Raw genomic sequence first — 13,420 nt, 5'->3', positions numbered from 1 at the left:
GGAAATTATTTCCCAGTAAAAGTAGGCCTTAGACAAGGATGTGTGATGTCACCGTGGTTGTTTAATATATTTATAGATGGGGTTGTAAGAGAAGTAAATGCGAGGGTCTTGACAAGGGGCGTGGAGTTAAAAGATAAAGAATCACACACAAAGTGGGAGTTGTCACAGCTGCTCTTTGCTGATGACACTGTGCTCTTGGGAGATTCTGAAGAGAAGTTGCAGAGATTGGTGGATGAATTTGGTAGGGTGTGCAAAAGAAGAAAATTAAAGGTGAATACAGGAAAGAGTAAGGTTATGAGGATAACAAAAAGATTAGGTGATGAAAGATTGAATATCAGATTGGAGGGAGAGAGTATGGAGGAGGTGAATGTATTCAGATATTTGGGAGTGGACGTGTCAGCGGATGGGTCTATGAAAGATGAGGTGAATCATAGAATTGATGAGGGAAAAAGAGTGAGTGGTGCACTTAGGAGTCTGTGGAGACAAAGAACTTTGTCCTTGGAGGCAAAGAGGGGAATGTATGAGAGTATAGTTTTACCAACGCTCTTATATGGGTGTGAAGCATGGGTGATGAATGTTGCAGCGAGGAGAAGGCTGGAGGCAGTGGAGATGTCATGTCTGAGGGCAATGTGTGGTGTGAATATAATGCAGAGAATTCGTAGTTTGGAAGTTAGGAGGAGGTGCGGGATTACCAAAACTGTTGTCCAGAGGGCTGAGGAAGGGTTGTTGAGGTGGTTCGGACATGTAGAGAGAATGGAGCGAAACAGAATGACTTCAAGAGTGTATCAGTCTGTAGCGGAAGGAAGACGGGGTAGGGGTCGGCCTAGGAAAGGTTGGAGAGAGGGGGTAAAGGAGGTTTTGTGTGCGAGGGGCTTGGACTTCCAGCAGGTATGCATGAGCGTGTTTGATAGGAGTGAATGGAGACAAATGGTTTTTAATACTTGACGTGCTGTTGGAGTGTGAGCAAAGTAACATTTATGAAGGGGTTCAGGGAAACCGGCAGGCCGGACTTGAGTCCTGGAGATGGGAAGTACAGTGCCTGCACTCTGAAGGAGGGGTGTTAATGTTGCAGTTTAAAAACTGTAGTGTAAAGCACCCTTCTGGCAAGACAGTGATGGAGTGAATGATGGTGAAAGTTTTTCTTTTTCGGGCCACCCTGCCTTGGTGGGAATCGGCCAGTGTGATAATAAAAAAAAAAAAATATCTGGATACAATTTGAATTCTGGAGGTGGGAAGTACAGTGCCTATACTCGGAAGGATAGGCTTGGATGTTGCAGCTCTCAAGGTGAAAAATACAGTCTATGCATTTTCAAGGATGGATCAGGATGTTGCAGTTCTGGAGGTGGGAAGTACAGTGTCCACATCTTTAAGGATGAGTGAGTATATCATAATTAATGACTAAAGAGTAACTTAAACTGTGATGTTCAGCTGTTAAATGAATGATGATTATTAAGTTTCCTTCTTGGGGTCTCCGCACCTTGTAACAAAGGGCCGATGAGTTAAATAAACAAGAAATCTTGCATAATTGTAAGCTCACTCTAAACTATTTCCCGAGATGCTGTAAAACACCGTGTAACTAAACTCTTTAATCAGTTGATTATCATAGTCACAAGAAAACTCTTAAGTCAAATAGGCCAAACATCGCTACAGTAGGTTAACGGTGTGTGGAGGAAAAAGTAAGTGCAAAATGAATTAAGTAAAATATAAGGGCGTAATGACTGTGTTGTTTACGTTCTGGATTTAACAGTCATGTTCAAGGAACACACTGAAGGATATTAGCAAAAAAAGGTCTCATATCAGGCCTGCAGCTCCCGAGTTGTCGATATGTACAGTAGCTTCCAACTAATTTAATATGATCGTAAGAGAATTTTTGACTAGATTTCTCAAGATATCTATACATCTGAAGATATTTCTATAGATAACTATTCAAATTTGGAGGCTGGGCAAAATTATTATACCATTTCAAAAACTAATTATCTTGAAAAAGATGACATGAATTCAAATTCGAAATAAAAAAAAAACATCAAATCAGTGTTTGCTCCTGGTACGTTCAGCTTCACAGCTGAACGTACCTTGTTCTCTTAAATATTCAGTATTCACTCTCAGCTTGACAGTTGAACTTACAATGTTCTCTTAAACGTTCTGGAGAGATCTGCTTACTTTTTTCCTGCCCAGTGTTTGAGATGAAATAAAAAAAATGACCTATAGTGTCCAAACTTTGTTCTTGAAAGTCTGGCTGCGAGAGTAGTTCGTTATTGTTGGACAGAGAATCGAACCTCCACAAGTCATTGCACCGAATGACCCATGCAGGTTTACCGTTTCATACAATAATAATAGTATTATAATTATTAATAATAACCTTTCATTGCTTTCTCTCTCCTTTGCTCTCACCCCTTCTTTCCACATTCCTAGTTTATGTTCTCCCCTCTTTATCGCGTCAACCCCCCCCCTCCCTCCCTCCCTCTCTCTTTTTCTTTCTCTCTCTCTCTATCTCTAGCACAGAAAAGAGCAGACATTCGTACTCCTGCTTCGCTTGTCTACAGAACGCAGAGAATGTGTATACAAAATTTACATAATGTTTTCCAGTGCTCCGAAAGGCCCATTTTAGTGTGAATAATGTTTACAAGCTGCGAAGCCTTCCTCCACAATGGCTGACAAATATGAAGGCCAAGACACGTAATGGAGCCGTCTTTAAGATGCCACGGAGGAGGAGGAGGAGGAGGAGGAGGGAGGAGGAGGAAGAAGAATGAGGAGGAGGAGGAGGAAGAAGAGGAGGAGGAGGAAGAAGAGGAGGAGGAGGAGGAAGAGGAGGAGGAGATAGCATTTTCCAGAGACCCGGGGCAGGCTACCACCCTAATTTTGCATAATATTTATGTTTACCTCATCTACTTTGGTTATATATATATATATATATATATATATATATATATATATATATATATATATATATATATATATATGTATATATATATATATATATGTATATATATATATATATATATGTATATATATATATATATATTATATATATATATATATATATATATATATATATATACACACATATATATATATGAAGGTAGCAGCTCTAGAACTGGACTGGGGACCCTCATATTCAGAGAAGCGAATAAACGTACTTCAGGGAAAACTCAAGGTGCTCCCCTGAGCTGTTGGAATATTTTCTTCTTTTACCACCCCTTATTTTCTATATTTTATGTGAACTTTATTTATAGACAGAATAAACTGACTAAAAAAAAACATGAATATATCAAAGATTATGAATCTCCTGCAGCTCCTCCTAAGCAGACATATACATGTATATATACGTACATGTCTATATACACCTAGAAGTGTATATCTTTGTGTATATGCTCTGAGTTTAATATCTGTTTTATTAATTTCAGTTTACAAATTAATATTCAGCAATAATTAATTGCCCATCAAGATTAGAAAGCCATGTGGTAGTTCCGAGGAAAAAACCACACGAATTAATCCAACAATTAGGACAAAACTCTTCATAATTTTCACAGTAATAGCTTCATGGAGGTGAACATCTGCAACCACAGTTATATGTAGAAAATTAATAATAAAATCACATTTCTTCCAAATCTATCATTCAAGGAAAGATTTATCGCTGGTGCTTGTCATGACACGCATGTCGTGACAAGCTGGCACGACAGTGGTGGTACTAGCCTATTTGTTGCTACTTGGACGTGGGATTGGAAGAGTCGATTCTGTTCCTAGCCCCTCCTATCGCCTATTCACGAAGGCTTACACACTATTCCTGACCTCGTGGGCTCTGTCGTACCTATTCTAAAATTAACGTATTAACTCTGCTTGTACAACTTATCGAGATCGTTGACATTCCTGAGAATCATTTGTGTTTTAACTTCCGTCTATGTTCACGTGTCTCTCGTACCCTCCTTTCAATTTGTCTTATAGTCTTACAGTCCTCCAGTGTCATGATGATTAGCTCCTTCAATCTATTTTATTAGGTCATTTCTTTTTGTAGATAAATGATTAAGAGAACCTACAAGTTGATAAATTAGACACGTGTGCAACACTTGGATATCTTTAACGTTTCGCCACTCAGTGGCTGAGGGAGGGATTACCTCAAACTCCTTCTGATCGTCACTGATGAAGCTACTCCATGACAAAACGTTTCCTCATTAAGGATACCCAAGTGTTGCACATATGTCTAATTTATCATTTTGCTTTGTGTGTAGAATTTTATCCCTGAAATAGGAAAAGTACGCGGATCAGAGATATAATGATTCACTCAGTGGAGTGTCTGGTCATTTGACCGAGGCCACTGACTTACCCATCCACTCAGATAAAAATTAAATATATCACATCAAAAGACGTAGGTGGAGGTCCGTACTTGTGCTGTTACTCTGACTGGTGTGACGTACGTCGGATATGGGGTCCTTAAATATTATTTGTTGAGGTACATGAATGTATCTATAAAGTTTGCCAGGCGCGCTTGCGCTGTTATACGGTTAATGTTATGCCTGGAATTATTATGTCTGGTATAGATCATTTTCATTTTGTGACATTTGTAGCCCCTCTCACCATAGCCTGTACAGTCTTGCGTCGCTTAACAACGTGGATTCGTTATGAGACATGCGTCGTTAGGCGATTTCGTCGTTGTGCGAACGTCAGAGTGTACTTAAACAAGCCTAGATGGTATAGCCAAATACACACCTAGGACATATAGTTTTATCATAGACTTGCTTGTAAGCAGATATCGCTATTAATGAAAACCTTTCGGTATTGGGGTCCATGTTTTTTATTAAACTTTTTTTTTTTTTAAGTAGAAAGAGTGCGCTCGTGAATAACGATAACAAATACAGTAGAGTAAATACATAAACCGGTAACATAGTTGCTTATCATTATCAAGTATTGCATGTGCCATACTTTTATACGACTGGCAACGCAGGAGGTTTGTTTGCACCACCATCGTATATGCAGTCCATCGTTGACCGGAACGTTATGCGACGCAGGATTGTATTTCGTGCTTGGTCTTCTCTGTCTTATGATTTTTTTTTATAATCTTGCTCTGTGTAGCGGTGGATAATCTATCATCTGCTAATATCATGGCTGCAATTCATCTGTAAACTTGTATCACTAATATTTTCTTACCTAGTATAGAGATTAAAATGTAAGTGTATATGTACAGAAATACACTTCGTTGTATACAGCCTGTGATAAAGAAAATACGTGAATTGAAAATTGGTTAAAAGAGAAGCTGTAGGTAGTGCTTACGAAACTAATGATAAGTAAGGATCACCCAGACTGTTGCTACTTACTAAGAGAAGCACACGCTAGCTAGCATTTACCCATCCTCCACCCAGCAACTTTGACAAACAACTCTGTCAGCGGTTACAGTCCAGCTTTATCCTTACTCTTGGCAGCGGTTTTGACTAACACGCAACTGAGTCAACAATCACAAATCAGCTTTTCTGCTTTAGTCAGAAATCCCATTTGCCTAACATAACAACACCCAAAAAAGCAATCTAGACTACCATTTCAAGTGTAAGCCGCGTGGTGATTGGTTGCATTGTTGCTTGTCGGAGTCACTGGAAGCTTTGTGACTGGCCAGGACATTACGTAGAGAAAGAGAGAAAGCAAGAGAGAGAGAGAGAGAGAGAGAGAGAGAGAGAGAGAGAGAGATGAATCATTGAATACTATTATTTTTATAATTATATTTATTACCGTTATATTTATTGTATATAAAATCTTCCTGTCTTCCTGGTACGCATGACAAATATGCGAGTATATATATATATATATATATATATATATATATATATATATATATATATATATATATATATATATATATATATATATATATATATATTAACAAGTCGGCCGTCTCCCACCTTTATATACCAACTAAATGCTATACCTGGAGAATAATAGCAACAATGTAAAATTCAACTGAATTTATAAGTGTATAGCAATTATGTAATATATATGGAAATACAATGTGCAAAAACACTGATTTATAACTTAATAATAATTATAATAATAATAATAAATAAATAAATAAATCAGAATGGTGGGGATTGAACCCACGGCGTATGAGTCCTAAAACTCACAGGTCAGTGCGTTAACCACAGTCACGATGGTGTGGGATTCGTCAGTGGTATATAGAAATATACTTAGATGACTCTTATTAGAGCCAGCTGGTCAATTAGTTAACACACTGGTCTTTAAGTTTTAGGACTTCTTGGCCGTGAGTTCAAGTCCAACCCGTTCTCTGATTTGTCTGCAATCATGTTATTTCAATTTCGTGAGTAATAATAATAATAATAATAATAATAATAATAATAATAATAATAATACAGCATGTGAGCACGGTCAACAATAACTTAGAAATGTGTTACAAAAAAGTATGGCAACTCAGGAAAGCACACAGCAACTAAAATATTTGCATAAAGGAACAAATCACACACAGCAGCAGTACAGGATAAATGGCAGCTGGAGAACCGGGTGAGGTGGCAAAGATTTTAATCTTTCCTTGTAGTACAGGATACTTACACCTGGCGTCACGACCACTGGTACCGTTGGTCAGGGATTCAGGAGGCAGGATTTGCGTGTCCCCGACCGGTAAAGGAAGATGGGAGGAGGCGGTGAAGGAGGCGACGTAGGAGGGCCAGTAGGTAGCGGAAGAGTCCTCAGTAGGTGCCGGAATCTGTTGATTCTCCTCCTCTTGCCTTCTCGAGACCGTCGTGGCCAGAAACTTGGAGTGCGGGGAGTTCCTTGAAGACCATCTGGTCTGGTAATATTGGTCATCGCGGCCCCTGGTCTCTGCCGTGGGTGGCACCACAGCCAACACTGGTGCGGACACCACAGCCATTACTGCCAGCATTACCACCACCATTACCTGCACCAACAGCCTGGCTGGTCAGAGACCAGGCCACAATTAGAGGACAGGAGATTCGAGCCTTCACCACTCGTGCTAAATGACACACACGGGTCTAGAACTTCCTAATATACAATACCACCTTTGAAGGTCAACACGACGATTAAGATTCTAATAATTTATCTTAGAAGAGGAAAGCTTTCTATCCATTTGTAGTCCTTATGGTATTTTACTTATTTATTCCACATGCTTGGTTTAGCCCATTGTTCAGTAGTTATAAGTAATTTCATATTTTTAGAAAAGGGAGTTCACCTTCCTTTCACTCTCTAACAACAGGCTCTTTATTACCCAGCAAGGTAAATGCAATGTCACCAATCTGTATGATGATATATGATCTGGGGTTGATTTCTGGGAATGGGCTTCTTCCGTACTCTTAAACTATGTTAGGTCGATGACACTACTCTTGGTTCACTCACTAAACAAAATAGCTTGAGTGTTTCGTCTCACTTGCCTCACTAGCAAAAAAGTCTCATGAAGGGTCTGTACTCACTGCGGCTCTCACAGAGTCTTGCAAGGCCAATCCTAGTACTCGCAGCACCCTACATAACAAGTTACAGCACTCTTATCGCCTTATGAAACACGTTCCAGCACTTCCAACGCCTTGTAAGACAAGTTCTAGCACTCGAGGAGCTTTGTGAGACAAGTTTTAGCACACGCAGCGCGTTGCGAGACAGGTTCCAGCACTCACAGCAAACTGCCTCAGGCTGTCGTGTCGTGAGTGTGGTTCTTGACAGCAGAATTTGCCTAGGGCCGATGTCACTTGTTTTCAAAAAAGATGATCGGGTAGAGGTGCCTAGTACCTTCTTCAGTGCCTGATATCTGGGGACTTGGAACCTGGGTATTTAGGGCAAGGAGCTAAGAGCTGCGGCCTTGGGTAGATTTCCAGGGATGGTTTCCTCTTGTCACCATAAACTGGACCAAGTCGGCGGGGTCAACCTCTCACTTTCCCCTCTCAACTGCGTCTTCTTCGTTACAGCCTGTTCCGTGCAGCCTTAGCCTGGTCATTATTATTTAACTCGATGTCTGACAGAGATGGCAAGTGGGCAGATGAGCAAGCAGGTGGGAGGGCTTACCGCCAGTTGCGGCTCTGATGGAGATTAAGGAGAGACAGTGTGCGACTGACACTACCGCCCAGGCTTCCATGTATATACTCGTACATATATATATAACCTCAAAGTCACACTGTCGTGAGAGAGATTGAGGGTTAGAGAGAGTGAGAATGCAACCGTGTGTATAGATTTACGCAATGACTGCCTTGTCATCACGAATATACGAGTATATGATGGGGGATAGTGGTGTTTGGTGGGTGCATGATGAATGGATAATAGTGTTTGGTGGGTATGAGAGGGATGGATAGTGGTGGTTGGTGGGTGCATGATGGGTATATTTAGCAGACACTTGGAATGAAATCCAAGAGCAGACAGTGCTGTCGACAACTGTTAATTTAAAAAAATATATATAATTCAAATAAAAATATTAAAGACGAGACGCCATGATAATAATGCTGCCCGTCTCTACAAATATGCAGTTACTATACACAGTTTAACAGAGCATAAACCAAGTTATGAAACTGTGGGACCGGGAAAGGAAAACGAAGATGGAGTACCATAAGGGGCAAATAACTCACGGAAACGATTACAAGAAATACACCAGACATAGCCATTGCTTAAACCTCTCCTCTGAAGCGCAGAAACAGAACAGTCCAGCTTACATTCACATGAAGATAGTCAGGGATATTGATAAAGAACAGGTACGACAGGGACAAGATGAGATAATGAAACAGGCCGCGTGTTTTCAAGGAGAGGGACAAGTGCTGAGGCTGCTAACAACAATAGAGTGCACACACACACACACCTCCTGGCGGGACCAGGAGCTGTAAATTAACCCCTGCAACCACAACTAGATGAGTACCCACCCACCCACACACACACACACACACACAAGGAGAGTGACCTAGTAGCGACCAGTGAAGAGGCGGGGCCAGGAGCTGCAACCTCAACTAGGTGAGTACAACTAGGTGAGTACACACACACACACACACACACACACACACACACACACACACACACACACACACTCTCTGTGTACGTCAGGCCCATACTGGAGTACGCAGCACCAGTTTGGAACCCACACCTGGTCAAACACGTCAAGAAATTGGAGAAAGTGCAAAGGTTTGCAACAAGGCTAGTTCCAGAGCTAAGGGGAATGTCCTATGAAGAAAGCTTAAGGGAAATCGGTCTGACAACACTGGAGGACAGGAGGGTCAGGGGAGACATGATAACGACATACCAAATACTGCGTGGAATAGACAAGGTGGACAGTGACAGGATGCTCCAGAGATGGGACACAGAAACACGGGGCCACAATTGGAAGCTGAAGACTCAGATGAGTCAAACGGATGTTAGGAAGTATTTCTTCAGTCATAGAGCAGTTAGGAAGTGGAATAGTCTGGCAAGTGATGTAGTGGAGGCAGGAACTATACATAGTTTTAAGACGAAGTATGATAAAGCTCATGGAGCAGGGGGAGAGAGGACCTAGTAGCGGTCGGTGAAGAGGCGGGGCCAGTAGCTGAGTCTCGACCCCTGCAACCACAATTAGGTGAGTACACAAAGGGAGGAGAGGGAGAGAGAGGACCTAGTAGCACTCGGTGAAGAGACTGGGCCAGGAGCTGAGTATCGACCCATGCAACCACAATTAGGCGAGTACACGTTAAGAAATTAGAGAAAGTGCAAAGATTTGCAACAAGACTAGTCCCGGAGCTAAGGGGATTGCCCTACCATGAAAGGTTAAGGGAAATTGGCCTGACGACACTAGAAGGCAGGAGGGTCAGGGGAAACATGATATCGACACATAAAATACTGCGCGGAATAGACAAGGTGGACAAAGACAGGATGTTCCAGAGATGGGACACAGAAATAAGGGATCACAATTGGAAATTGAAGACTCAGATGAGGCAAAGGGATGTTAGAAAGTATTTCTTCAGTCGTAGAGTTGTCAGGCAGTGGAATAGCCTAGAAAGTGACGTAGTGGAGGCGGGAACCATACATAGTTTTAAGACGAGGTTTGATAAAGCTCATGGAGCAGGGAGAGAGAGGACCTAGTAGGACTCAGTGAAGAGGCGGGGCCAGGAGCTATGAATCGACCCCTGCAACCATAAATAGGTGAGTATACATATACGGCAGAGTACCTCATGGTGATAGTGAAAGGTAAGGGGAAAGTGTAGGGTTGTTAATCCCTTCCTGGCGGACTGTACGGTGACGCGGGACTAGTGACAGTGTTCCATGACGACGATTTGTCATGGTTTTGTCACGGTATTATCACAGTCTCTCTCTCTTGCCTACCTGGTGTTCCGTGACCATTACTTATCACTATGTGTTTACGGTTTTCGTTCTATGGCGTCTTGGCTTGTCAGAAAATAATTTGGCTTTGGACAAAATTCATACAAGACTCTTGCAAGCATTTACTCTCCCTCTTCCTCACTCACCCTTCGTCTCCCTCTCACTCTCCCTCACTCTCACTCACCCTTGGTCGTTCTTAGCCTCAGTCTTGGGCCATGTCAATCTCAGCCGTGAATTAAGTCACTAGTAAGCGACTCTAGGGTACAATAATTGAAGACGGGGCACCAGGAGCAGAACTCTGCTTCCGTAGTAACAAGTACAAAGAGATTATTACACACGACAATGCCAAGAACCAAAATTCAACCCCTACAACCATAAACAAGCAAATAAGTACGCATGCGTGCGCGCACAAAATTTCTATACAAAATATTTTAAACCCAAAACAAAAGGATAGTTCAAAACAAGAGCAAAATAAATTGTAAAATTACAGCAAAACGGGAAGAAATAAGAGAAATTTAAAACAAAGAGTAAACAGCAGTTTGTAAAAAAAAAAAAATTGATCCCTGTAAGTGGAATATGACTCCTTAACAAGTGGAGATGATTGTCAAGAGCCTCAATCAAGGAGAGTCGAGCTGAAGTTTCAAATTTAATAACCTTCGTATCCTTACGCAAACTACGTCGCACCGCTGCCAAAGGAGCTCGCAAATTAGTCGCAGGAATTCTGCATAAGACTTCATGTGTGTGACTTTCTGCACTAATGACCTCATTATATGACTGTGTCGTTCGTTTCAAGTCTAGCTTGAAGATTTAGCATACAAAGCAATGAACCTTCTGCTAGAAAGTGTGTATATTCACAGTTGTTAACCTTCCAACGAAATCATTCTGGACATCTGGAAAACCTTATGACTTTCTTTTACAGTGGTTTTCCAGAATAATTAATATCACTTGCTTTTGGGATAATCTTCTAGTCATGAAAATTAACATGTGTCGATAAAGGATAAAATCTTTACAATTCACCGAACAACTCACATTTAACAGACGAACCTTATGACGACGCTTCGGTTCGTCCTAGTTCACAGTCTTGTCACACCTGTGACTTGATAATGCTTCGGGACGGATCGAAAAGTCTTGAGGTTCCTCTTTCAAATGCGGGTTTTTGGTGAATATTTGTCGATGTTAAAAATAAAAAAAATATTTTAAGCAAACGTAAAATAGGTGTGGTTACAAATGGGATATAATATATTAATTTTAACAAGGTTGGATGAGTTAGATAATTAAGTTTTTGTGCAAAAAAAATCATGTACATTCACAAAAACGTATCAACTGCACGTCGTCATAAAAACACCTGTTTCCATATACTCAAATCTAACGCTCTCACACAAGCTTATTAGATCTCCAATCCCCTAGCACTCAAACACTCCTTTACCCCCGTCCATCCTTTTCTAGAAAGACCCTTGTCCCACATTTCCTCCACCTCGGATTTATATATCATATTTGACATCATATGCTGCTCCAGCCTCTCTAAATCCCTAACAACAACTCTTCAGCCCTCTGAATTATACTTTTGGTAACTCCACATCGCTCTTTAATGCCAACGCTCCTAATTTTCTGCTTAATATTTGAACCAATCATTGCCCTCAGACGTGATATCTCCACTACCTCCAGTCTTCAGTGTCGGTATTACGACTACAGGTGGTAGATTACAGGCCTGTAGCACCTAGTCGTAAAACTAAGTCGGCAAAATAAGACAATCAGTAGGACAGAATGAAGGTAAGACAAACACGGCAGGGGTAGATTTTTTTACCCCCCCCCATGTATTCCTACATGTATACGTACATACACTAACATGAGCGTCACTATCCACATAAGACCTCTATACATTATCTGACATATGAATGAGCAACTGAGCTAATACACCTTCCATAACAAGATCAGGTTTAGATATATGCAAAATTACCAGTGATAAAATAGTGAAATTCCAAGCTGTATTCTTTGATAATGTGAGAAATCACGAAAGAACTTGGAATTTCATTATTTTTTCGTTATGGTTATTTTGCATATTGCGAGATCACCTGTTTACTCTGATCTTATTGCACTTAAATATATATACATCAAGAAATATATATCTCAGTGTATATACACTGTTTAATATCTTTGAAATGGATTGCTATGTAAGACAATTGTGCAATATATATACCTGTTTATTGAATCTGACTAAAAATTTAGCCAAGACAACCTTCCTGGTTAATCCGAATTCCCGAGTTGACCATGGCACTTCATGGCTCTTCTTGTTTTCTCTAGATAATAGAAAACGACATATGCTGCACATACTATTAATTATTAACGATTATTATTTAAATAAGTATTCACAAACCATAATCCAGCCACATACACCCGCCCCCACACACCCACCCTGAGAGGACAGAAGGACTAGGGGTGACATGATAACGACGTACAAAATACTGAGAGGAATTAATAGAATGAACAGGGACAGTGATCAAGAGAAGAGAAACAGGAACACCAGGTTACAGATAAAGTTAAACACATAGACGAGACAGAGGGATGCTAGGAAATATTTCTTCAGCCTGAGAAAGGTCACTAAGTTAAACGACCTAGAGTCCTAGACAGTAAAGTGATTTAGGCAGGATCCATTCAGTTTTAAGAATAGGTGGGATAAGATAAAATAGGGTTTACGCAGATAGAAAAAAGAGAACCCATTAGCGGCCTGCGGTGAGGCTGGTGGCCATGAGCTGAGACTAGACCCCTGTAACCACAAATAGGCGTGTACACCCCCTCTCCCTCACACAACTTTCCACTCATGCCCGCCAAACACCCACACCCGAACAACCGTTCACACACACACGCACACACACACACATACACACCTACTGGAGTTTTACGACAAGGTCACAGAAGTAAGACAAGAGAGAGAGAGAGAGAGAGAGGTAGACTGCATTTTCTTTCACTGTAAGAAGCCGTTCGACACAGTTCCACACAAAAGATTAGTGCAAAGGCTAGACGAACAGGCAGGAATAACAGGAAAGGCACTACAGTGGATCAGAGAATTCTTGACAGGAAGGAAACGAGTCATGGTACTAGACGAGGTGCCCGAATGGGCACCTGTGACGAGCGGGGTTCCACAAGAGTCAGT

General features: G+C 41.0%; 1 protein-coding gene across 1 annotated transcript in view; it reads right to left on the bottom strand.

The window, feature by feature from the left end:
- Positions 1-13,420, bottom strand: part of LOC128693142 (uncharacterized) — a 34,345-nt gene that overhangs the window by 20,483 nt on the left and 442 nt on the right. Inside the window, exon 2 of the mRNA XM_070089559.1 lies at positions 10,938-11,067. Coding sequence (XP_069945660.1) covers positions 10,938-11,067 — 130 coding nt within the window. The remainder of the gene's footprint in view (positions 1-10,937; positions 11,068-13,420) is intronic.

This window comes from Cherax quadricarinatus, chromosome 28, assembly GCF_038502225.1.
Source record: "Cherax quadricarinatus isolate ZL_2023a chromosome 28, ASM3850222v1, whole genome shotgun sequence".
NCBI classification, from domain to species: domain Eukaryota; kingdom Metazoa; phylum Arthropoda; class Malacostraca; order Decapoda; family Parastacidae; genus Cherax; species Cherax quadricarinatus.
This window is presented reverse-complemented; position numbering and strand designations above follow the sequence as displayed.